A 27,831-nucleotide genomic window follows, 5' to 3' on the forward strand; every position below is an offset into this window, starting at 1 on the left:
TTTATTGGTTGGGTACACAGTTTAGCAAATGTTATAGCAGGTGCAGTGAAATGCTTATGTTACTAGCTCCTAAATGCGGTAAAATGTGAAACAAGTACACAAATAATCCAAATAAATAAATAGTGTTGTAACGACCCCAATTAAAACCCCAAATAGCACTGTAACAGTAATCCAAATGTAATCTACGTATATACACCAGATTAATTTACACAAGAATGATATGCACAGAAGTAGATATATTTGAGCCATTTAGACAATACAGTATATAAACACAGAGTGTGAAACGGGAAGTGTCCAGTGGTTTAATGTCTCTACAATACGGGACAGCAGCGTTGACTGTGTGTGACTGTGCGAGTGATGTGTGTGAGTGTATGTGCATGTGTTTGTGAGTATGAGGTGTGTGTGTGCTAGTTTGTGTGTGTGTGTTTTGTGTGAATGAGTGTGCATCACCAAGTGATGGCTGTTTAACAGTTTGATGGCCTGGAGAGAGAAGCTGTTTCTTAGTCTCGCTGTCTTAGCTCTGATGCACCTGCATTGTGTCTGTCTACCAGACGGTAGCTGAGTGAACAGTTTGTGGCTGAGGTCCTTAATGATCTTCTTGCCCTTCCTTTGACATGAGTGCTGGAGGGCAGGCAGCAGGCCCCCGGAGCTGCGTTGGCCGCACCATTCTCTGGATAGCCATGCAGTTGAGGTTGGTGCAGTTGCCGTACCAGGTGGGGATGCAGCCCAACAGTATGCTCTCAATTGTGCATCTGTAGAAATTTGCGAGGCTCTTTAGGGGCAATGCCGAATTTCATCCGCCGCCTGAGGTTGTAGAGGCGCTGTTGTGCCTTCGTCACCACGGTCTTGGTGTGGTGAGACCATTTCAGGTCCTCATTTAGCCTAACTCAAGGGACCGACCAACCAACTGTTTCCCTTTCATGTTTACACGCCTCCACCAAAAGCAAATTAAGCAAATGCAGCTAATGATACTTACTCACTCCGTTTCTAGCGTTTCTAGCTCTCAACTTTAAGTCTATTAAAAAGTAGCCAGTCTTTCAGTAGAGAGCAGAGAGTGGATACAAGGTTTCCAAACCTCCTTCTGTAACTTATCCAGGAGGTAGAGCAGCATTCTCCGATTATACGCACACAGGAGGCACTGCTAGCATGCCTGTCTCTGTTTTTTTATACAGAGTTTGAGTTGATAGTTCCCCCTTCGCTCAGACTTCAGCTTGTGTCGAGACGGTGATATACAACGTTCCCAATCCCCAGGACCCCTCTCAGGGAATCTGCCTGTCTCCGTTTATATACAGAGTTTGAGTTGATAGTTCCCCCTTCGCTCAGACTTCAGCTTGTGTCGAGACGGTGAAATACAACGTTCCCAATCCCCAGGACCCCTCTCAGCGAATCTGCCTGTCTCACTGGATTGCCTGAAGGCTGTAATGGGTTGGTCTTTCACCTCCTTTATCACTAGGAAGATGTATATGTTATGACTACCACGCTTACAAGAGCAGTATATCAACCATGTAACCCAAGAACATTAGGAATATTTAGGATAAGGATCAGTGGCTTTGACTTAATAGATGTCACGCGTGTTAAAGCAATAAAATGTCTATGCTGCTTTCTGAAGACAAACAAAAGACGATGTAAACTTAGGCGCAGCTACATGGAAAAAAAACATTCACCACAGGGATAGAGTTAACTTGTTCTGTATTGAACCTTCCACCATTCGTATAGCTCTTTCATTCAACATGTCCACCAGCCTGCCTACTGAAGCGGATCTCAATACATCTGTCTGCTGTGTATCGCGTCAACATTCAATTGATGAAGTGATGGAATAATTTCAGGCCTCTGTGTGACCCAGTCAGCTCAGTTTACAGGGATCGCTACACTGAAGAGACTGGGACATGGGAAAGCGCCCCAACATGACAACCAACGGCAACAATAAGAGATGAATGGTCACTTCTCAGAAGTCCCAGCCACAATACGCTCATTGTCTGCTTGTTTTGGTTACACTTTGCTTCACCCTCTCTGTTCAGTATCGGAAAACGCTGCAAAGTTCACCGGGCACGCCTCGGCTTCTGGATAATTTATTTTGGGAACCATCGAGGCAGCAGTATATCAGAAGATAATCTACACTGAACAAAAATATAAACACAACATGTAAAGTGTTGGGTCACATGTTTTATGAGCTGAAATATAAGTTCCAGAAATGTTGCATGTGCAAAAAAACAAGTTTCATGCAAAAATGTGTTTTCATACCTGTTAATGAGCATTTGTCCTTTCCCAAGATAATCCATCCACCTTAGAGGTGTGGCATATCAAGAAGCTGATTAAACAGCATCATTACACAGGTGCACCTTGTGCTAGGAAAAAGAAAAGGCCACTCTAAAATGTGTAGTTTTGTCACACAACACGCTGCCATAGATGTCTTAAGTTTTGAAGGAGCGTGCAATTGGCATGCTGACTGAAGGAATGTCCACCAGAGCTGTTGCCAGAAAATGTAATGTTAATTTATCTACCATAAGCCTGACATTGTCATTTTAGAGAATTTAGCAGCAGGTCCAACCGGCCTCACACCGCAGACCACGTGTAACCACGCTAGCCCAGGAACTCCACATCTGGCTTCTTCACCTGCATTGTCTGAGATCAGCCACCCAGACAGATGATAAAACTATGGGTTCGCATAACCAAAGAATTTCTGCACAAACTGTCAGAAACCGTCTCAGGGAAGCTCATCTGCGTGCTCATTGGGGTCTTGACCTGACTGCAGTACGGTGTCGTAGACGTGTACGATAGCGTGTTCCAGTTTCTGCCAATATCCAGCAACTTTGCACAGCCATTGAAGAGGAGTGGGACAACATTCCACAATCAACAGCCTGATCAACTCTATGCGAAGGAGATGTGTCGCGCTACGAGGCAAATAGTGGTAACACCAGATACTGACTTGTGATCCATCCATCTACCTGTTTTAAGGTATCTATGACCAACAGATCAATATCTGTATTCCCAGTCATGTGAAATCCATAGATTAGGGCCTAATGAATTCCCTATGTGAACTGTACTCAGTAAAATCTTTGAAATTGTTACATTTATATTTTGGTTCAGTGTATATAATCATATCTATGGCTCTTATTTGCATGTAAACAAGAGCAGCTCATACCTGTGGTGACTCAGACTCCAATGTGGCCATGTATGGACTTGTCTTGCCATCTTCAATAACATTTGGAGACCAGACTTTGTCTCCTGACCTGAAAGACAATACCCAGGAAAGAGAGGCTAGGGTTAGATAAACAAGGACTCTGTATCTATAAAATACTAAAGGGGCTTTTAAAGCCGTCATATCTGCTCCTATCAACTTGTGTTCACAGGTTATTTGCTCACAGCAGTCACTAAGAAGATGCTATTAAATTCTGTTATTACTGGATATGATTATGCTAGAGTGGAATGAAAATGGACTAAACTCATGACACATACACCATAATACAGTTAAGTAAGCGAAAAAAGATGATGACTTGAACTTTCGTATTAAATATCACTAACCACTGCTAAATATTACCGGGATATGATCCGGGGATGAAATATTTGACTGTGCTCCAAAATAAGCTTCACTTCTTCATTTTACACAGTATCAAGGGTCAGGTTTCTTCTCAGCATGTGTTTTTGTTTAGCAGGCGTAACACTGGCAGCTGAGTGTGACCACATTCCAATACACTTTAGTGATAAAGTCATCTCTGCTGCACATCAACAGGAAAACTATGGCATGAACTCACGACCCTTGGCAAAAATTTCTCATGAATCCTTTTTTATTCACTTCAGTACCACTCAATATAACAGTCTGTGATTACATACTTTAGGACTGAACCAAGCCTAGACAGTCTAAAATATTATCTGTGCACACCAATCTTTGCCTTGCAAAATATCCTGTGGCGTACTGCATTAGCATCGAATGGCCCCCGCGATATGCATCTTTTCAGGGAAGATAGGAACCAATATACACAGGCAGTTAGGATAGCAAAGGCTACCCTTTTCAAACCGCCCTGCACCCCTCACTGCAACTTGCCCAAGCCTCCCCATTGCTCCTTCACCCAAATCCAGATAGCGGATGTTCTTAAAGTGCAGAAAAATCTGGACCCCTACAAATCAGCCAGGCCACAATCTGGACCCTCTCTTTCTAAAATTTACCGCAAAAATTGTTGCAACCCCTATTACTAGCATGCTCAACCTCTCTTTCGTATCGTCTGAGATCCCCAAAGATTGGAAAGCTGCCGCGGTCATCCCCCTCTTCAAAGGGGGAGACACTCAAGACCCAAACTGCTACAGACCTATATCTATCCTACCCTGCCATTCTAAGGTATTCGAATGCCAAGTTAACAAACAGATCACCGACCATTTCGAATCCCACCGTACCTTCTCTGCTATTCAATCTGGCTTCCGAGCTGGTCATGGGTGCACCTCAGCCACGCTCAAGGTCCTAAACGATATGATAACCGCTATCGATAAGAGACAATACTGTGCAGCTGTATTCATAGACCTGGCCAAGGCTTTCGACTCTGTCAATCATCACATTCTAATTGGCAGACTCAAAAGCCTTGGTTCCTCAAATGACTGCCTCGCCTGGTTCACCAACTACTTCTCTGACAGAGTTCAGTGTGTCAAATCAGAGGGCCTGTTGTCCAGACCTCTGGCAGTCTGTGGGGGTGCCACAGGGTTCAATCCTCTGGCCGACTCTTTTCTCTGTATACATCAATGATGTCGCTCTTGCTGCTGGTGAGTCTCTGATCCAGCTCTACGCAGACGACACCATTCTGTATACTTCTGGCCCTTCTTTGGACAATGTTAAACTAACCTCCAGACGAGCTTCAATGCTATACAACTCTCCTTCCATGGCCTCCAACTGCTCTTAAATGCAAGCAAAACTAAATGCATGCTCCTCAACCGATCGCTACCCACACCTACCCACCCGTCCAGCATCACTCTTCTGGACGGTTCTGACTTAGAATATGTCGACAACTACAAATATCTAGGTGTCTGGTTAGACTGTAAACTCTCTTTCCAGACTCACATTAACTTCTTGATTCACCCATCCCGTTAGCGGGATCATTTTCGTCAACATCTGCTGAATTGCAGAGCGCCAAATTCAAATTAAATTACTAAAAATATTTAATTTTCATGAAATCACAAGTGCAATATAGCAAAACACAGCTTAGCTTGTTGTTAATCCACCTGGAGTGTCAGATTTCAAAAAAGCTTTTTGGCGAAAGCATACCAAGCGTTTATGTAAGGACATCTCTCTCAGTAGACAAAACATTACAAACAGCTAGCAGCCAAGTAGATTGGTCACGAAAGTCAGAAAAGTAATCAAATGAATCGCTTCCCTTTGATGATCTTCAGATGTTTGCACTCACGAGACTCCCAGTTACACAATAAATGTTAATTTTGTTCCATAAAGATTATTTTTATAGCCAAAATACCTCCATTTGGTTGGCGCGTTATGTTCAGAAGTCCACAGGTTCGAGCGGTCACGACCGGGCAGACAAATTCCAAATAGTATCCGTAAAGGTCGTAGAAACATGTCAAACATTTTTTATAATCAATCCTCAAGTTGTTTTCACAATATATAATCAACAATATTTCTACCGGGACTGTAGCTTCTTCAATAGGAGAGAGCGAGAGCGAGAGCGAGAGCGAGAGCGAGAGAGGAGAGAGAGAGAGAGAGAGAGAGTGAGTCTGCTCCAAGCTGTTGCGCATGCAAAACGCTGCTGGCACCCAGCCATACAATGACGCGATGTGATCTCTCATTTTTCAAAATAAAAGCCTGAAACTATGTCTCAAGACTGTTCACACCATGGGGAAGCCATAGGAAAAGGAATCTGGCTGATATCCCTTTAAATACCAGCAACAGTGTGTGAAAACCTTGTGAAGACTTACAGAAAATGTTTGACCTCAGTCATTGCCAACAAAGGGTATTTAACAAAGTATTGAGATAAACTTTTGTTATTGACCAAATACTTATTTTCCACCATAATTTGCAAATAAATTCATAAAAAATCCTACAATGTGATTTTCTGGATTTTTTTTCTCATTTTGTCTGTCATAGTTGAAGTGTACCTATGATGCAAATTACAGGCCTCTCATCTTTTTAAGTGCACAATTGGTGGCTGACTAAATACTTTTTTACCCCACTGTATCTCCCTCACTAGCTTTAAGCACCAGCTGTCAGAGCAGCTCACAGATCACTGCACATAGCAATCTGTAAATAGTCCATCCAACTACCTCATCACCATATTATTTATTTAGCTCCTTTACACCCCAGTACAGCTACTTGCACACTCATCTTCTGCACATCTATCACCCCAGTGTTTAATTTGCCATACTGTAATAATTTCGCCATTATGGCCTATTTATTGCCTCACCCATTTCATCCTTCCTCATTTCACACACTGTATAAAGACTCTATTGTATTATTGACTGTATGTTTATTTATTCCATATGTAACTCTGTGTTGTGGTTTGTGTCACACTGCTTTGCTTTATCTTGGCCAGGTCGCAGTTGTAAATGAGAACTTGTTCTCAACTAGCCGGTTAAATAAAGGTGAAATAAATAAAAAAATTACATTCATAGACAGTGATGGCTGTATGCCGGTCTTTCGTGAAGCATGAAACTTGCAAGAGCTTGGGACTATAAGGTTCTATCTTGAGACAATTGTCTTTAAAGTTCCAAAACCCTCATTGGTTTGAATGGTGTCAGCTATTTTTTTTTTTATCTTGCATACTTTTTAACATAAATTGGGGGATTTATAGTACTACAGTGCCTTCAAAAAGTATTCATATTCCAAATGTTGTGTTACAGCCTGATTTCAAAAGTGATTAAATATATGTTTCACATCCATCTACACACAATACCCCATAATGACAAAGTTAAAATATATTTGACATTTTTGCTAATTTATTGAAAATGAAGAATCTCATTTACATAATTATTCACACCCGAGTCATCTTTGGCAGCGATTACAGCAGTGAGTCTTTCTGGTTAAGTTTCAGAGAGTTCCACACCAGGATTGTACAATATTTGCAATATTTATAAAATATTCAAGCTTTGTCAAGTTAGTTGATTATTGCTAGACAGCCATTCAAGTCTTGCCATAGATTCAGCTGATTTAAGTCAAAACTGTAAATAGGTCACTTAGGAACATTTAATGTGATCTTGGTAACCAACGGCAGTGTATATTTGGCCTTGTGTTTTAGGTTATTGTCCAGCTGAAAAGTTAAATCATCTCCCAGTGTCTGCTGGAAAGCAGACAACCAGGTTTTCCTCTATGATTTTGCCTGTGCTTAGCTCTATTACATTTATCCTAAAAATCTCCATAGTCCTTGCTGATGACAAGCATACCCATAACATGAAAATGTGAAGAGTGGTACTCCGTGATGTGCTGGCCCCAAATATAACGCTTTGTATTCAGGACAGTGAATTTGCTACATTTGTTGTAGTTTTACCTCAGTGCATCAGAGGAACCAGACACATTTTTTAAAAACGGTCTACTATGACAAGGATAGTGCTGTTACCAGAGGATTCAGGAAGGTCTGTGATGAAGTCAACAGCTATGTGGGACCAGGGTCTGTGAGGGATTGGCAAAGGTTGAAGCTTACCGGAAGGGAGATGACGAGGGATTTGGTTTGGGAGCAGACTGGACAGGAATACGTAATCCCTTACTTCAAAATGCCAGTGATGACCACCAGAAGTTACTAGCTAGAAGTTTGATGGTTTGTGTAATGCCTGGAAGTCCTGACCCCAAGGACGTGTGCCACCATTGCATCAGTTGGGGGTCTAACAGCTGCTGGTACGTAGCTCTACCTAGCTGGTGTCTCAGGAGAAGCCAGGTCTGAGGTTAGGGCTTCTTGTATGGCAGAGTGAATCTCCCACTGTCCCGGTCCCATAATGCAAGAGGAAGGAAGAATGGATGGATGTAGGGTCTGAGTTACTGGTCGGAAGGTCAAACTGGCGGGAGAGCGCATCAGCTTTTACGTTTCTCTTTCCAGGGATGTAAGTAACATGAAAATGGAAGCGTGTGAAGAGCCCAGCGAGCTTGTCTGGAGTTTAAACTCTTGGCCCCTCTGATATATTCTAGAGTACAACCTGTTAGGATGAGGAAGGGATGTTGTGTGCCCTCCAGTGATGCCACTCCATGAGGAACAGCTTGATGGCGAGGAGTTCTGTTCCCCACATCGTAATTCCTCTCAGTGGAGGATAACTTCCTGGAGAAGAAGGCACAGGGATGTGATTTGAGGTGTTCCCACCCGCTGAGAGATTATGGCTCCTACTCCAGATGCATCCACCTTCAGTGTGAAAGGAAGGGTTGGACGAGGTTGGCGAAGGACAAGAGTTGAGGTGAAGAGGTGTTTCAAGTTGTTGAAAGCAGTCAGGGTGGTATCAGTCCATTGAAGGGTCCGAGGTCTGCTAAGGTCAGTGAGGGGAGTGGCAGTAGAACTGAAGTTCCAAATGAACCGGCGATAGTAGTTGGATAACCCAATGAAACATTGGAGTTCCTTAACCTCTCTAGGGTAGGGGGCAGCATTCGGAATTTTTGGATGAAAAGCATGCCCAAATTAAAATGGCCTGCTACTCTGGCTCAGAAGATATGATATGCATATAACTGGTAGATTTGGATAGAAAACACTAAAGTTTCCAAAACTGTTAAAATAGTTTCTGTGGGTATAACATAACTGATTTAGCAGGCGAAAACCTGAGAAAAATCCATTCAGGAAGTAGTTTTCTATTCAATGCCATTACAGTATCCATTGACTTAGGACTCCATTTGCGGTTCCACTAGATGTCAAGTCTTTATAAATCGTTTCAGGCTTGTATTCTTATAAATGAGGGAGTAAGACCAGTCTGAACGAATGGACCCTAACGTGAAGCAGAGTTTTTTCAGGCGCATGTGCATTTCTTGTTTAACTTTTATATTGACAACGTTATTGTCCGGTTGAAATATTACTAGGCTAAAAACACCCTGAGGATTGAATATAAACATCGTTTGACATGTTTCTATGAACTTTACGGATACCATTTGGATTTGTTGTCTGATTGTTTTGACTGAGTTTGAGCCTGTGGATTACTGAAGAAAATGCGCTAACAAAACTGAGGTTTTTGGATATACAGAGACTTCATCGAACAAAAGGAATATTTATTGAGCAAATGAATGTCTTCTGATTGCCACCATATGAAGATCATCAAAGGTAAGGAATTAATTTTATCTCCATTTCTGAGTTTTGTAACGCTTCTGCTTGGCTGGTTACGGTTTGTAATAATTTGTCAACTGGGCTAGGTATGCTTCGCCGAAAAGCATTTTAGAAATATGACACTGTGGTTGGTTTAACAAGAAGTTCATCTTTAAACCTATGTAAAATATGTTTTGTTTTCTGAATTTTTATAATGAGCATTTTGGTAATTGAATTTGGCGCTCTGCAACCTCACTGGATGTTGGCCAGATGGGATGCTAGCGTCCCACATACCCTAGAGAGGTTAACGGTGGAGGGTGTCGGCCAGTTACTGATGGATTTGACTTTGTGCTCATTCATGCTGACCCCTCCAGGTGTCAGTACGAAACCGAGGAAGTTTACCGAGGTTACATGGAAGGTGCTCTTTTCAGTATTCAAAGATTATGGTCAAGGAGCCGTTGAAGAACCTTTTGCACATGCCGCAAGTGTTCCTTCAAGGAGTGGTTGATCATATCCTGGAAAACGTTGTTCATAAAGGATTGGAAGACAGCGGGGGCATTAGTAAGGCCGTAGGGCATGACCAGGTATTCGTAGTGCCCTAGTGCGGTGATGAAGGCCGTCTTCCATTTGTCGCCTTCATGTATACGGACAAGGTTATATGCCCTTCGCAGGTTGAGTTGTGTATGGATGTTGGCGCGGCCCACTTGTTCAAGGGTCGCTGGGATCAGAGGAAGAGGGAATCGGTTCTTGATCATGAAGTCATTCAGGGAAAGGTAATCAATACATGGACGGAGACCACTGACCTTTTTTCCAACGAAGAAGAAGCTGGACACAGCCGGGGAAGGAGGATGAATGAAACCGTTTGAGTGTGTCAATGTAGTTCTCCTTTGCCTCCTTTTCCAGGATAGGGGGTAAACACGGCCCTTCGGTGGGGACACTCCAGGAAGTAAGTCAATAGCACAGTCCCCCTGGGTGATGTGGTGGCAGAGTGGAGGCCTTCATTTTGCTGTACTGGGTGGATTCAGATGGTATGGAGGGTGACACACTGTCAGGTGTATAATGAAGCCCGTGCCCAATGGCTGCCTATCCAGGGTGTTAATCCTTAAAGGAGGGGTGACAGTGTTAGATCAATGTCAAGCTCTTGTACTAGCTGGTAATCGATAAAATGACCTGCTGCTCCCGAATCTATCAAGCCATCCATGTACTTAGTAACCCCCTTCATGGTTATCAATACTGGGGGGGGGGGAGAGAGAACAGAGCAACGGCTGAGTAGATGATCTTTCCCTCCACAGTATAGGCAGAGCCCTTCTTGGATCCGCCTTTGATGTTCGATACACGGGACAGGAGCATGGCCCAACTGCATGGGCTCTGGAAGACTCGGACAGGAGAAATCATGGAAAGAGAAGGTTTCGGGTTCCTAGGTGGCAGAGTTTGTTGGCGATGAAGTGGTCGATGGAGATGGACATAGAAATGTATTGATTTAAATCCTGAAGAACGACTCCACAGGCCAGCTCCGCCTGAAGTTCCCTGTTGAGCTCTCGTCGGTAGACAGTAAGGAAAGCAGCCTCACTCCATCTACTCCCTGCAGCCATGGTGCGGAACTCGAGGGCATACGCGGCAGCTGAATTGCATCCTTGTTGAAGTTCTATGAGGAGGTCTCCTATAGGACGACCTGAGGGAGAGTGAGCGAATACCTCTTTGACGAGAGTGTGGAAATGGGTCTCGGATCAGAGTTCTGTGCTGTTGGCAGTCCATATGGTGGTGGCCCAATCCAGGGCTTTGCCTGTGATTAGAGACAACAAAATCCAACCTGCTCTTGTCAGTGGCGAAGTTAGTGGGGTTGTGCTCAATATATTTGCTGCATTGTATCAGAAATCACTGACATTTCCCAGGTGAACCGTCATATTTTCCAGGCATGGATATGAATGGAGGAGGGCTATGGGTTACGATAACTGGCATCGGAGGAGTAGGGATAGGCTGGCAGAGAAGAATGCAGATTTCCACCATACGCTCCTCTTGCTGGGTTAGGCGCCACTGTAGCTCCGCTGAATCCATTCCATTTTTAGGTGAGGTATTATACTCAGGGAGAAAAATGTGTAGATTCACGCACAGAGCGCAGCAGGTGTTTATTTTGCCTTCGCAGGAGGCAGGAATCGTGGTCACAGGCAGGCAATGGTCATACACAGGTAGGCAAACAGGCAGTGAATCAAAAGTAGGACTGAAGGCTATAACTGGTTCTCACAAACAAGCTAAGAAAATGCTTTATGTAGAGTCAAAACGAACAATACCTCAAAGGCACAAACAGAATGAATTGAACTAAATAGCAGCTGATGAGACCAGGTGAGTAACTAACACAGGTGAAATCAATGAACAAAAATGAAAGACAGGGCTACGTTCAAGAACACAAAGTAACAGGCTATGTTCAAGAACACAAAGAAACAGAACACAAGGTTGACTAAGAAAATAAATACAGAACCTTACAATAATGTGACTTGTTAAGCACATTTTTACTAGTGAACTTATTTAGGCTTGCAATAACAAAGGGGTTGAATACTTACTGACTCAAGACATTTCAATTTTCATTTTTAAATAATTTTTGAACATTTCTAAAAACATAATTCCACACTCGCTTTATGGGGTATTGTGTGTAGGCCAGTGACAAAATCTGGAATAAGGCAAGGGGTGTCAATACTTTCTGAAGGCTCTGCAGGTAGATAACATTGAACAGAACAAGACTATGACAATAACTCAGTTTTGACAAAAATGCAGAGAGAATCTTAGTCCCAATCTCCTGTACTGTGTCTAACACGAATACAGGCACAGATATTTGTAGCGTAATCCCACAGTATTCCTTGTTATTAGTTTAGTTCACCATGCTGAGACAGCCATCCGAGTGAACAACAGGATGGTAAAGGGGTCAAAAAATTATTGTGTGCTCTGTGTCAGGTGACTTTGTACAATAAACCCCATTGTCTTTCATTTATCACAAAGTATTTTGTCTATCATGGCTGGGCCAATCCATGTACTGTAAATACAAAATATTTTGCAATTCTTATACTGTATTGTACTTTTTTCCTGTGTTAATACAATAGACTAGTCTTAATTTATGGCCTGCGCTCCATACCCCAGACATGGAGAGAAAATTGCTTCAGCAAGATTTAGAACTTCCTATGAAACCATAGGGGAGTAAAAACGTGCAATACAAATGAAATGGCATTATATAGCTTGTTTAATGGCACACCGTTGGGAAGGGGGAAGTAAATGACTATCGCCTCCACATAGAAAAACAGACTTCTGAGGGAGTAGTTTGTAATGCTTTTTGAAATTCCTGAATCATGTCGGGGGGGGGGGGGTCTCTTTGCTAGACCATTTGCTGTTACAGTATATGGGCCAACCGCTCAGCTTTCAAAAGGGCAATGTCATGACATCACAATGGCCCCAGCGAGGCAGCAGAGTGCAATGTGCGTGTGTAGAGGAACAAAGACGTGTTTCCCTCCACTCGGTCAGTAGTTTCACCTACGTACGTGAACGCAGGCAGGCCTCTGGAGCAGGAGGCAACAATGAGGCCTCTGAGTTCTCCACTAGTGGAAATTTCACAACTGAAGGATGAGGTCACTCCGGATTCAGCTGGCATGGCTGTGGCGGGTGAGGCAATGCCTCAGAAATTATCACAGAGGTGTTCGTATCAAGGCTGCTTTATGGGTAAGTGTTTGATGGATGAGCTGCAGACAGAGTGGGACGATCTATGCCTAGGACATCCATCCAACCCTCCCTCTTTTCCAAGGATACAACACTTTATATCCCAGGATGTTTGTTTCCTTGGATACATAATATGAATTCATATTATTACATTTGCTTTAATACAAGGAACCATAGAACATGTCAAGGAGGACATACACTATATATACAAAAGTATGTGGACAACCCTTCAAATATGTGGACCCGGCTATTTCAGCCACACCCGTTGCTGACAGGTGTATATAATTGAGCACACAGCCATGCAATCTCCATAAACAAGTGCTGTTATTGTGAAGTGGAAACATCTAGGAGAAACAACGGCTCAGCTACGAAGTGGTAGGTAACACATGTTCACAGAACAGGACCACCGAGTGCTGAAGCGTGTAAAAATCATCTGTCCTCATTTGCAACACTCAGTACCGAGTTCCAAACTGCCTCTGGATGCAAGGTCAACACAATACCTGTTCGTCGGGAGATTCATGAAGTGGGTTTCCATGGATGAGTAGCCGCACACAAGCCTAAGATCACCATGCGCAATTCCAAGCGTCTGCTGGAGTGGTGTAAAGCTGTGGTGTAAAGCTTTACACCACTATTGGACTCTGGAGCAGTGGAAACACGTTCTCTGGAGTGATGAATGATGAGCAGGTGTCCACATACTTTTGGTCATGTAGTGTAGATTTATGAGTGGAAACGTTTGAGAGGCAGAGAGACTGACGGAGTAGGCAGCAGACATTGTGATACGCACCAATAGGACAGGCACAATGGAGCATATTGTTTTTTGTGATCCAGTTTAGCGTGTCCCTCCAATATTGAGTCAGTGTGTGAGGGATTAGTGGAGACGGTCTGCGAGTGATCAGAGCCATGCAGACCAACGGCCTTTTACTCTCTCCTCGCTGGCCTCCAGTGCCAAGAGACAACTGGTCAATGAGCACGCTTTTATTTTACGTCAAATTGAATATCCTTCTCCTACTCCCCTTGCTCATAAATAAGAGTGTGTGTGTATATCACTGTCGAATAAAGACGATAGAAGTCTCTCAAATGAAATGGCCCAGTGTCAGGGTATCATTATGAGTTTCGACAAACCTTCCCTTCGGTCAGATTTTCCGCTGTCTGACTCTGCTGGTTTTTAATTTCCTGATTTGGTTGAGGCGGTGGATGTGGATGGTTTATTTTGGCTGTGCAGGGATTTCATGCTACATTGACTACTACCCTCAGACCAAGATGCTGATCAACAGCATTACCTCTTGCCAGATTGAGGCTTCCCTGTTATCAAATGCATCTCAACTCCTCTTGATCCCTAACTGAAACCAGTTTTTTAATAATACACTGTTATAAATCAAAACCATCAAGCTGCTACTTCGTTATTGGTGTAATATGAGACGAGATCAAATGTCGTCTCTGGTCTCGGAGACAAAGTGGTTTTTAAAACCACACGTATGGGGTCTTCTCACCAGACCTGGAGGTCACTTAGAAGATTGTTGGTCTGTGAGATGACAAGATCAATGACTGCAGCAGAGCTGTAGTCTCCCCTCCCGACTCCACCGGCTCCCTTGATGTGCCATTTACGACCACAACAGAAGTGGAGGACAGGGGAGGGATTTTCCCTATCTTTGGCTGTTTTTTTTCTTCTCTTTCCTAGTAGGAGTACTATATTTACAATCCCTGTCCCATTCATAATTCCTCAGCTCTGACTCACTGTCCAGGCAGTCAGACCAGGGAAACAGAGGCACCTCCACCAGGCTATCTTTTTCTCTCGCTCTGTCTCTCTTTGTTTCTCTCTCAAATCAAATCAAATCTTATTTGTCACATGCACTGAATACAACCTTACAGTGAAATGCTTACTTACAAGTCCTTAACCAACAATGCAGTTTAAAGAAAATACCACAAAAAAAGTAAGAACAAGAATAAACAATTAAAGAGCAGCATTAAATAACAATCTCCCTACAGTCTCTCTCCTTCCTCAGGTCTCATTACTTCTCTATGTTGAACCTGCCAGCCCAGCAGGGCTCTTTCCACAGGCTCTGACCACTCGTGGAAACGAATAACCGTTGTCTGTCTCGCAGCTCTTTGCAACCACCACTGCTTTCTTCAAGGGAAAGAGGAAAAGGAGGTGAGGAGTGTGGGCGTGAGGAAGGATCAGAGAGGAAAAGGGGGAGAGGAGTGTGGGCGTGAGGAGGGAAGACTCAGGGGTTGGGAGGTGAGATTCGCCACAGCCGGTCCATGTCTTCATTGAGACTCAATAGGCCGAAGATATACAGGCCATCTAAGGGAAACGTGACATGTTTCAATAAGACCCTGGCCTGCTGGGTTTCTGTCCGCCGGGCACTGACACCACAGTGAACTTGAAGCAGGGCCTGTTTAGAAACAACCTTTTGATCAGGCTGCTAGAAATGCCGAACTTAGCAGAGCCGTTTTACCTCACAGCGCAGGCCCGAGGGAACCTGTCAGGGACTGGAAATGGAGCAGCAAAGTTGGATGGGTTGAAGAGGTGACTCAGTGTCAAGCTCTACTAAAGCTGGCCTGTTGCTCTCTTCTTACTCCTCCTCCTCTCTCCTTCCAACTGCTGTGTGACAAATGCATTAATAACACTATTTCTTGATTCAGAGGCAGTGTCATTTCCAAAAACAGATGCTCTTCCAAGCCCAGGTTTTTTGAACATTTATTTATTTGACTCTTGCTTTCATGAGGCTCTCTGATCAGCTACCAAGGGCTCATAGTTGCTTTAAAAATGGGTTATGAAAAAACTATTTCAAAAATAAGGTAATGAAAGTAATGAATTCAGTGGCGTAAGTAAGACATTCTTGTACATAAGTGCCTCAAGCTCCGCTGCAACCAATGTAATTTGGGTTCACGAGCAGACCTGTAGGCTTACATACAGTATTTATCCAATGGCAGCACCAGAAAATTACAGGCCTCAGCAGCCTGACAATTTGAGTCCTTCATAGCTGAGACTTTTAATGAGGGCTCGGTCTGTTGTTCTCAAAAATATTATTTTCTGGGTTAGTCAACTTGGCCCCTGCCTCTTCTGGTCGTTCCAAACAAAAATAGAACTTCATTTTGGTTGCACTAGTTCAATGCTCTCCAGTAAACATTAGCCCAAGTCATTATACATATAGCACAACATTCCTGTTGTCAAGAAATCAATCAAGTCAGCTTTATCCGTATTGAGACACGCAAAATCTCCCCTCCCTTGTGCTTACTGTAAGTGTGAATGGAATTTCCCTTCCGTCTTCCAACTGACTGAGGTTACATGCAGTTAAAATATATAATTTTTTTTACATGACATAAAGTGAAGGACTTGAAGTGCCCTATATCCTCTAGGCCTAGGAGAGAAATCCAAAGCTAAGCTACATGATGCATGCAATCTATGTAATTGAATTTCCATCTACACACACAGGTAAAATCTGGGCCGCAAAATAACATTCTTATGCCCAAGTGGATTCTCTTGCTCTCGCTCCCTCACTCCCTTGCTCACTCCCTCATACCTCTCGCTGAAACTAACTGCACATGTATGCTAGCATCTGGGGTTGGAGCAAAGGGTACATACTTATCTGCGCAACACACACTCCCTGGATTCTGCAGCCCAGGCCAACAGCAATTACCCAATGGTGTAGTGAAAAAGGTCACATACCAGTAAATACCGGGGCTGCTGCTGTGTTCACCATGCCGTCATGTGACCTGAATTTCAAATGTTCTCATTATGCCGTGGAGAATAGTAAAGAATGCGAAAAAGTATTAACTTTTTTGCTCCTGCCGGTGTGGTTGGCTGGCATTCCATCTCTAATCTCCAGTTATGGTTTCCCTAATCATTTGCTCATGACCGATTGAAAAGTGCATGAATTTCATGAGGTAGAGGCTAATAAAGTAAAGATACATTTTGATTGATGCAGGTTATGATTTAAGATCAGTCAAGATCCGTTTAAAAGCATGAAAGTACCTTTATGTAAACTCGACATCGCTTACCTTGTGTTGTGGCTCTCTACAGCAGTGGACCTTTCGGTTCCCACTCGAGATTGCACTAAACTCAACCTCGTGTATCCTTAAATAAATGTCCTATTCCTATGTGGATATACTGTACCACTTAACGCTCATTCTGATTTACGGACCGCTTCACAGAGAGGCCGGAGCATTTAGAGGGAAAGCACATTCTGGATTCTACACAAAAACTGAAAGTTTCTTCTGACAGGATAAAACATTGAGCTCAAACACAACTCCATGTCTCCTGCTCATCTGATGGATCAGGTTACCCATGGATGTGGAAATCAGGCTGATTCTCCTTTCCTTTCCATTGCATGTGCAAAGTCTGCTCCAGGCTGACGATTAGTACCATTCTGGGTCTAATGTTCCCTTCACTACCCTAGAAGGAAAGAGGACATTTTCATCCTGGATCTGTTGTCATCCCAAACCTATTCCAAACCGCAGTAGGCTACTCTTCTCATCTGGGAGTTTCAAACTGTCTATTGGAAAGCTGAGAAAAATACTAATCTTCCACTCTGCTTCAATCCCATTTCTGAGTTCTCCCTTCTAAATGACAACTGGCTGTTTAGACTGACGATTTCCATTGAAATAGAGAATTTGCTGTGTTGCATTACATCATAATGCTCCTGTCATCTCCAATACCAAAGACTCATCCCCAATGTTCCTGAACTAAGAATTATACATTGCTGTAAGCAGTGGAAAAAGCCATTTCACCCATCATAAGCTGCTGAATATACAATATCAATCTAACTATCCATGTAGGAGTCCATGCTCTGCCACAATGTGTATGCCTTACTGGATGTGATGCAAGGGTGCTCTGTTGGGGTAGAGAATTGATCACTTTGACTGGCTTCCACGAGTGATTGAAAAGAGCATTATACACAATATTTACAAAACTATGTGGACAGCCCTTCAAATTAGTAGATTTGGCTATTTCAGCCACACCCATTGCTGACAGGTGTATAAAACCGAGCACACAGCCATGCAATCTCCATAGACAAACACTGGCAGTATAATGGACTTCCTGGAGAGCTCAGCGGCAGTCCGACAGACATATCTGAGTTTGGTGGATGCCAAAAGAACTCTGCGTTCCCGAATGCATAGGGCCAACTGTAAAGTTTGGTGGATAAGGAATAATGGTCTGGGTCTGTATTTCATGGTTCGGGCTAGGCCCCTTTGTTCCAGTGAAGAGAAATCTTAATGCTACAGCATACAATGACATTCTAGACGATTCTGTGCTTCCAACTTTCTGATAACAGTTTGGGAAAGGCCTAATCCTGTTTCAGCATGACAATGCCCACGTGCACCAAGCAAGGTCCATGCAGAAATGGTTTGTTGAGATCAGTGTGGAAGAACTTGACTGGCCAGCACAGAGTCCTGACCTTAACCCTGTTGAACACCTTTGGGATTAATTGGAAAGCCGACTGCGAGCCAGGTCAAATTATTATTTAAAGAAAATTCTATTTAACCTTTTTTTTAACTAGGCTAGTCAGTGAAGATCAAATTCCTAAATACAATGATGGCCTACCCCGGCCAAACCCTAACCCGGACGATGCTGGGCCATTTGTGCGCTGCCCTATGGGACTCACAATCACGGCCGGTTGTGATACAGCCTGGAATCGAACCAGGGTCTTTAGTGACACCTCTAGCACTGTGATGCAGTGCCTTAGACCTCTAATCGCCCAACATCTGTGCCCGACCTTAATGCTCTTGTGGCTGAATGGAAGCCCGGCAGTAATGTTCCAACTAGAGGCCGATTAATTAGGGCCGATTTCAAGTTTTCATAACAATCGGAAATCAGAATTTTTAGGAGCCGATTTGCCTTTTTTTTTTTATCTTTATTTAACTAGGCAAGTCAGTTAAGAACACATTCTTATTTTCAATGACGGCCTAGGAACAGTGGGTTAACTGCCACGTTCAGGGGCAGAAAGGCAGACTTTCACCTTGTCAGCTCGGGGAATCCAATCTTGCAACCTTACAGTTAACTAGTCCAACACAATAACGACCTGCCTCGCTGCCACAACATAGTTGAATGTGCTGACAACAAAATCACACAAAAATTATCAATGGAAATCAAATTTATCAACCCATGGAGGTCTGGATTTGGAGTCACACTCAAAATTAAAGTGGAAACCCACACTACAGGCTGATCCAACTTTGATGTAATGTCCTTAAAACAAGTCAAAATTAGGCTCAGTAGTGTGTGTGGCCTCCACGTGACTGTATGACCTCCCTACAATGCCTGGGCATGCTCCTGATGAGGTGGCGGATGGTCTCCTGAGGGATCTCCTCCCAGACCTGGACTAAAGCATCCGCCAACTCCTGGACAGTCTGTGGTGCAACGTGGCGTTGGTGGATGGAGCGAGACATGATGTCCCAGAGGTGCTCAATTGGATTCAGGTCTGGGAAACGGGCGGGCCAGTCCATAGCATCAATGCCTTCCGCTTGCAGGAACTGCTGACACACTCCAGCCACATGAGGTCTAGCATTGTCTTGCATTAGGAGGAACCCAGGGCCAACCGCACCAGCATATGGTCTCACAAGGGGTCTGAGGATCTCATCTCGGTGCCTAATGGCAGTCAGGCTACCTCTGGCGAGCACATCATGACTGACCCACCGCCAAACCGGTCATGTTGGAGGATGTTGCAGGCAGCAGAACGATCTCCACGGCGAATCCAGAATCCGACTGTCACGTCTGTCACATGTGCTCAGTGTGAACCTGCTTTCCTCTGTGAAGAGCACAGGACGCCAGTGGCGAATTTGCCAATCTTGGTGTTCTCTGGCAAATGAAAAACGTCCTGCACGTTGTTGGGCTGTAAGCACAACCCCCACCTGTGGATGTCGGGCCCTCATACCACCCTCATGGAGTCTGTTTCTGACCGTTTGAGCAGACACATGCACATTTGTGGCCTGCTGGAGGTCATTTTGCAGGGCTCTGGCAGTGCTCCTCCTGCTCCTCTTTGCACAAAGGCGGAGATAGCGGTACTGCTGCTGGGTTGTTGCCCTCCTACGGCCTCTTCCACGTCTCCTGATGTACTGGCCTGTCTCCTGGTAGCGCCTCCATGCTCTGGACACTACGCTGACAGACACAGCAAACCTTCTTGCCACAGCTCGCATTGATGTGCCATCCTGGATGAGCTGCACTACCTGAACCACTTGTGTGGGTTGTAGACTCCGTCTCATGCTACCACTAGATTGAAAGCACCGCCAGCATTCAAAAGTGACCAAAACATCAGCCAGGAAGCATAGGAACTGAGAAGTGGTCTGTGGTCACCACCTACCAGAACCACTCCTTTATTGGGGGTGTCTTGCTAATTGCCTATAATTTCCACCTGTTGTCTATTCCATTTGCACAACAGCATGTGAAATGTATTGTCAATCAGTGTTGCTTCCTAAGTGGACAGTTTGATTTCACAGAAGTGTGATTGACTTGGAGTTACATTGTGTTGTTTAAGTGTTCCCTTTATTTTTTTGAGCAGTGTATATATACACAGTGCCTTGCCAAAGTATTCGGCCCCCTTGAACTTTGCGACCTTTTGCCACATTTCAGGCTTCAAACATAAAGATATAAAACTGTATTTTTTTGTGAAGAATCAACAACAAGTGGGACACAATCATGAAGTGGAACGACATTTATTGGATATTTCAAACTTTTTTAACAAATCAAAAACTGAAAAATTGGGCGTGCAAAATTATTCAGCCCCTTTACTTTCAGTGCAGCAAACTCTCTCCAGAAGTTCAGTGAGGATCTCTGAATGATCCAATGTTGACCTAAATGACTAATGATGATAAATACAATCCACCTGTGTGTAATCAAGTCTCCATATAAATGCACCTGCACTGTGATAGTCTCAGAGGTCTGTTAAAAGCACAGAGAGCATCATGAAGAACAAGGAACACACCAGGCAGGTCCGAGATACTGTTGTGAAGAAGTTTAAAGCCGGATTTGGATACAAAAATATTTCCCAAGCTTTAAACATCCCAAGGAGCACTGTGCAAGCGATAATATTGAAATGGAAGGAGTATCAGACCACTGCAAATCTACCAAGACCTGGCCGTCCCTCTAAACTTTCAGCTCATACAAGGAGAAGACTGATCAGAGATGCAGCCAAGAGGCCCATGATCACTCTGGATGAACTGCAGAGATCAACAGCTGAGGTGGGAGAATCTGTCCATAGGACAACAATCAGTCGTATATTGCACAAATCTGGCCTTTATGGAAGAGTGGCAAGAAGAAAGCCATTTCTTAAAGATATCCATAAAAAGTGTTGTTTAAAGTTTACCACAAGCCACCTGGGAGACACACCAAACATGTGGAAGAAGGTGCTCTGGTCAGATGAAACCAAAATTGAACTTTTTGGCAACAATGCAAAACGTTATATTTGGCGTAAAAGCAACACAGCTGAACACACCATCCCCACTGTCAAACATGGTGGTGGCAGCATCATGGTTTGGGCCTGCTTTTCTTCAGCAGGGACAGGGAAGATGGTTAAAATTGATGGGAAGATGGATGGAGCCAAATACAGGACCATTCTGGAAGAAAGCCTGATGGAGTCTGCAAAAGACCTGAGACTGGGACGGAGATTTGTCTTCCAACAAGACAATGATCCAAAACATAAAGCAAAATCTACAATGGAATGGTTCAAAAATAAACATATCCAGGTGTTAGAATGGCCAAGTCAAAGTCCAGACCTGAATCCAATCGAGAATCTGTGGAAAGAACTGAAAACTGCTGTTCACAAATGCTCTCCATCCAACCTCACTGAGCTCGAGCTGTTTTGCAAGGAGGAATGGGAAAAAAATTCAGTCTCTCGATGTGCAAAACTGATAGAGACATACCCCAAGCGACTTACAGCTGTAATCGCAGCAAAAGGTGGCACTACAAAGTATTAACTTAAGGGGGCTGAATAATTTTGCACGCCCAATTTTTCAGTTTTTGATTTGTTAAAAAAGTTTGAAATATCCAATAAATGTTGTTCCACTTCATGATTGTGTCCCACTTGTTGTTGATTCTTCACAAAAAATATATAGTTTTATATCTTTATGTTTGAAGCCTGAAATGTGGCAAAAGGTTGCAAAGTTCAAGGGGGCCGAATACTTTCGCAAGGCACTGTATATATATATAGAGAGAGATAGAGAAAAAAATAAATTTTGTTGTCCATTAAAATAACATCAAATTGATCAGAAATACAGTGTAGACATGGTTAATGTTGTAAATGACTACTGTAGCTGGAAACGGCAGATTTTTAATGGAACATCTACATAGGCATACAGAGGCCCATTATCGGCAACCATCACTCCTTTGTTCCAATGGCACGTTGTGTTAGCTAATCCAAGTTTATCATTTTAAAAGGCTAATTGATCATTAGAAAACCCTTTTGCAAATATGCTAAACACAGCTGAAAACTGTCGTACTGATTAAAGAAGCAATAAAACTGGCCATCTTCAGACTAGTTGAGTGGCTGGAGCATCAGCATTTGTGGGTTCGATTACAGGCTCAAAATAGCCAGAAACAAAGAACTTTCTTCTGAAACTCATCAGTCTATTCTTCTTCTGAGAAATGAAGGCTATTCCATGTAAGAAATTGCCAAGAAACTGAAGATCTCGTACAGCGCTGTGTACTTCTCCCTTCACAGAACAGTGCAAACTGTCTCTAACCAGAATAGAAAGAGGAGTGGGAGGCCCCGGAGCACATCTGAGCAAGAGGACAAGTATATTAGAGTGTCTAGTTTGAGAAACAGACGCCTCACAAGTACTCAACTGGCAGCTTCATTAAATGGTACCCGCAAAACACCGGTCTCAACGTCAACAGTGAAGAGACGACTCCGGGATACTGGCCTTCTAGGCAGAGTTGCAAAGAAAAAGCCATATCTCAGACTGGCCAATAAAAAGAAAAGAATAAGATGGGCAAAAGAACACAGACACTGGACAGAGGATTAAAATGAAGGCTCTCAATTAAGGCATTTTTTTATCTGCCCAATGCAATCGCAAAGTAGTCAAGACTGTCGATAAAGGGTTTGGCTCCTGAGACCACTTGGAAATAAATCTTAATAACCAAAGCTTTATTAAAATATCAAGTTTGAAAGGAGTAAAACAGTGAGCTGACATTCCCTTTTTATCTATGCATTTCTCCATGGGGAGAAATGATGGTGCCTATAAGTGTGACAGCCTATTTAAAACAAGTTGTTATTTCGTTTTGAATAGAATTTGATTAGAATTCTCTTTTTAGGCCTTATCAATAATTAATTTAACCTTGCTTATTGACAATGTTTGGCATGTCCATGCTCAGCCATAATGCAATTTACAGTAGGTCTAGCCCCTATATCAGTGCGAATGCTATTGAAACCATGCAATTACTTAGAACAAAGTGGACTGCAAATGGGTTCAAATGAACCTATTTAGCAAAAATGGGATAGGTCTAGATTTTGTTATTTCATTTCTTTACGCCATTTAACAAACTATAGCGGACTAACATTGGAAATTGAGTTGATTTCAAGACCATACATAAGACCATAAATACACAACCTGAAGCAGCCACATATTTGGGCTCCCAAGTGGTGCAGCGGTCTAAGGCACTGCATCTCAGCGCTAGAGGTGTCACAACAGACACCCTGGTTTGAATCCAGGCTCTATCATAACCGGCAGTGATTGAGTCCCATAGGGCGGAGCACAACTGGCCCAGCGTCGACCGGTTTTGGGCGGTGTAGGCCGTCATTGTAAATAAGAATTGGTTCTTAACTAATTTGCCTTGTTAAAAAAAAGTATATATATTTCACCATGGAGCATGTTCTGATTGGCCAGTGAGGGGCCAAGCCTTAATTCACCTACAACTTGTTTATTTATTAAAACCCAGCCCTTTTGTGCCAACACCAGCAAGTGCACCGATTATAGTGATAATTGCAAAAATATGTCTGCCCTGAACCTATAGTGCTACCGCGTACGCATAGATTTACCATGGCGTTATGTTTGTTCAAATAGAGCCCACAGTCACACTCCCATATAGACATACCTGCAGATGGCCAGTGTGAGCTCCCCAATGCAGGCCTTGATCCTGTTCTGGGCCTCCATGTGTGTCATGGTCTCTGTGTTGTCCCCATTGATGACCAGGATGGTGTCTCCAGGACACAGGTCCCCCTGTGCTGCCTTACTGCCCGGTGTCACCTTACCACCAAACAAAAGAGAAAATATTAGGGTGGAAGTGCCACACCCAGCCAAAATACAATAATACAGCCAGTCTATTCTGGCTGTAATGTGACCCACCCCAGAACTGTAGGTTTACATTTTATATTGCCAGTTGCAGTGAGTGACACAGCAAAATTAGAAAGCAGACACTTAAAGCGTTATTGGTAAGCCTAGCAGTTCGAACTCTTTGAATTTTGACAACATTGAAGTGAGTGTTAATACAGTGATAGCAGGGCGGCAGGTAGCCTAGTGGTTAGAGCGTTGGGCCAGTAACCAAAAGGTTGCTGGACCGAATCCCCGAGCTGACAAGGTAAAAAATAATCTGTTGTTCTTCCCCTGAAGAAGGCCCACTGTTCCTGAGTAGGCAGTCATTGTAAATAAGAATGCATTTTTAACCGACTTGCCTAGTTAAATATAGGGTACTACTATGACCCATAGGGCTCTGGTCAAAAGTAGTGCAATGTATACAAAATAGGGTGCCATTTGAGATGCACTAAGCCCATGAGTGCTGTCCATCAGAACACACACATTAGCCTCTGTCTAATACTAGGAGATACATTGCAGGTTCCTTTTCGTCATCTCTCACTCCAGATATATACAAAGCCCCTGTGGATGTCTTTCTGGGCCCCATAAGAGGGGCGGGGGAGAAAGAGAGAGGGGGGGGGGTTGAGAGAGAGAGAGAGAGAGATTTCTCTTCCTTCCTCTGGGTACATTTTACCTTTACAGAAACAATTGTTTACACATGACAGCAATTTTCCATAACGATCCCCCTCCCTCCCGCCATCCTCCCATCTCTTTCTGTGCCTGCATCACCGGACATCTGGATTTGGCAGTTAAACAAAACCACCAAGAGCATCACAATGTTCCGTCCCCTCCTACAACCAGGCCAGTCTTACTCTATGACCTGCCCGTATGAATGGATTCTTTTACCTCCCCTGCAACATGTAAACTTTCTGTTGGACCGAACCCAAACCAATCTATACATCAGGCCGAAGGAAGAGGTTTAATAACCGGTCATACAACTAATGGAGCTCCAGTTTGTTAAAATGTCAGACGCACTATTCTGTAATCAATGTCTTCAAGTGTCTCACAGCCATTCATCTTTATAGAAGAGCAATCCCAACGCGATCTCATAACAAATATGGCCTATTACCCTGATGCTGTCTGCAAGTGACATTAGGATGTATTATCATTGGAACCAATGGTTGAAACAACTTTGTGTTAAAAGAACATTTTGACAAAATAAATCAATTCAATGGCAGCCAACTGTTTAACGATTTGAGTACATGAACTGTGAAAACAATGTTAATGTCTCACATTACGCAAATGAAATTGCATTTGAACAATGACCTGAAGATTATCGACATCACCTCGCATTATCTACAGAGAAAAAGTGCTTCTGCAACAGGGGAGCAGGCTGGCACACTGAGCTTTGCTTTGATATGAAGAAATGCACGTAAATTCATTGTCCATGAAAAACTCATCGCTGAGATGTGTTTCAGTGTTAAATGACAAAATGTACAGTCTCTGACTCCCTTCTCAGTCACAGGCAGTCCCAGTTTCGGTAAACTGAGGGGTCACTGGCGTGGGATCTGACTTGGTCTGAGTAAACAGAGCTAAAGTTCATTTGGAAAGCATTCCAATTTTTTTATATATTTTTTTACATCACAGCCTTATTCTAAAATGTATTAAAATAGTTTTTTTTCCACCTTAAAATCTACACACAATACCCAATAATGACGAAGCAAAAACACATTCTTAGACATTTTGGCACATTTACATAAGTATTCAGACCATTTACTCAATACTTTGTTGAAGCACTTTTGGCAGCGATTACAGCCTCGAGTCTTCTTGGGTACGACGCTACAAGTTTGGCACACTTGTATTTGGTAAGTTTCTCTCATTCTTCTCTGCAGATCCTCTCAAGCTCTGTCAGTTGCTGCACAACTCCGGTTCAGGCTCTGGCTGGGACACTCAAGGACATTCAGAGACTTGTCCCGAAGCCAAATCTGCGTTGTCTTGACTGTGTACTTAGGGTCGTTGTCCTGTTGGAAGGTGAACCTTCACCCAAGTCCGGGGTCCTGAGCGCTGTGAAGCAGGTTTTCATCAAGGATCTCTATACTTTGCCCATTCATTTCTCCCTCGATCCTGACTAGTCTCCCAGTCCCTGCTGCTGAAAAACATCCCCACAGCATGATGCTGCCACCACCCTGCTTCACCGTAGTGTGCCAGGTTTCCTCCAGACGTGATGCTTGAAATGCAGGCCAAAGAGTTCAATCTTGGTTTCATCATACCAGAGAATCTTGTTTCTCATGGTCGGAGTCCTTTAAGTGTCTTTTGGCAAACTCCAAGTGGGCTGTCATGTGCCTTTTACTGAAATAGTGGCTTCCGTCTGGTCACTCTACCATAAAGGCCTGATTGGTGGAGTGCTGCAGAGATGGTTGTCCTTCTGGAAGATTCTCCCATCTCCACAGAGGAACTCTGGAGCTCGGTCAGAGTGACCATCTTGGTCACCTCCCAGACCAAGGCCCTTCTCCCATGCACTGATAACTGTGGGACCTTATATAGAGAGGTGTTTACCTTTCCGAGTCATGTCAAATCAATTGAATTTAACAAAGGTGGACTCCAATAAAGTTGTAGAAACATCTCAAGGATGATCAATGGAAACAGAATGCACCGGAGCTCAATTTCGAGTCTCATAGCAAAGGGTCTGAATGCTTATGTAAATAAGGTATTTCTGTTTTTAATTATTAATACATTTGCAATAATTTCTAAAAAAAAAACAGGTTTCACTTTGTCACTATGGGGTAATGTGTGTCGATTGATGGGGACTTTATTTATTTAATCCATTTTAGAGTAAGGCTGTAACGTATCAAAATGTGGAAAAAGTAAAGGGGTCTGAATACTTTCCGAATACACTGTATGTTGAGGATGATGTGGCTTTGCTGCTGTGTCACAGTGTAGGAGGTTGTGTTATTACAGAGAGACAAAGACCACCTAAGGGTCAGGCCATGAATGGCCATCCAGACGTGACTCACTCACGTTCCCTCACTAAATCTCCACAACAGGCCTTTATTTATCGGCAATTCAAAACATTTCAGAGTCCATACCCCTTCTTAGGCATATTTAACTGACTTTGATTGCATCATGATCCATTCCGTTGCTGGAGCAATCTAAACAATCTGAGTCACTCTATGAGGTGGTCCCTTTACAGAATGACACAGTTAATCAGTAACACATTGTCGGTGGTTAGCATATGACATTATAATGTCACACAGATAAGCCATGGGGCCTGCCAAAGACTGAGCTCCCCCCCAAAATACAGTATGGTTTTTTTAGGATACTGCAAGATTAACAGTTTTGGTGTGATGCGAAAAGGGGCAGGGTCATAGTATTGTGTCATGTCATCATCGTGTGCCAAAATACGGGCGAAATTCATCTGAACCGTTAACTCTGTGGTCCCGATTGGCTGTTAGGCAAGGCTACATACTTTGCTGTATACAGGCTCACATGGTGCAATATAGGAATAATGCTGGCAACCGGACAAACAACCACTTTTGTTTGCTTGCTTGTTGGATGATGGAAACTAAGGTTATTGCCTTGGCCTTGAGGACATTTGGGGAAAATCATTACTTTTTAGGTTACAAAATTCCCAACGCCGTTTGATTGTTGCACTCTAACAAAGAGGTTCAAATGTGCCAGTGCCATAAACAATGGAGCAGCTGTCGAGTAAATG

The 27,831-nt window shown here is 43.4% G+C and overlaps 1 protein-coding gene across 2 annotated transcripts in view; it reads right to left on the reverse strand.

The window, feature by feature from the left end:
- LOC110537739 (PDZ and LIM domain protein 4) overlaps positions 1-27,831 on the reverse strand; it is a 68,282-nt gene that overhangs the window by 23,152 nt on the left and 17,299 nt on the right. For both annotated transcript variants that reach the window (XM_021624093.3, XM_090192749.1), the window contains exons 2-3: positions 23,923-24,074; positions 3,143-3,230 (exon numbers count right to left, since the gene is read on the reverse strand). In XM_021624093.3, the coding sequence (XP_021479768.1) occupies positions 3,143-3,230; positions 23,923-24,074 (240 nt within the window). The remainder of the gene's footprint in view (positions 1-3,142; positions 3,231-23,922; positions 24,075-27,831) is intronic.

Source organism: Oncorhynchus mykiss, chromosome 12 (assembly GCF_057628025.1).
Source record: "Oncorhynchus mykiss isolate SJ-2025 chromosome 12, ASM5762802v1, whole genome shotgun sequence".
In the NCBI taxonomy this organism is placed as follows: domain Eukaryota; kingdom Metazoa; phylum Chordata; class Actinopteri; order Salmoniformes; family Salmonidae; genus Oncorhynchus; species Oncorhynchus mykiss.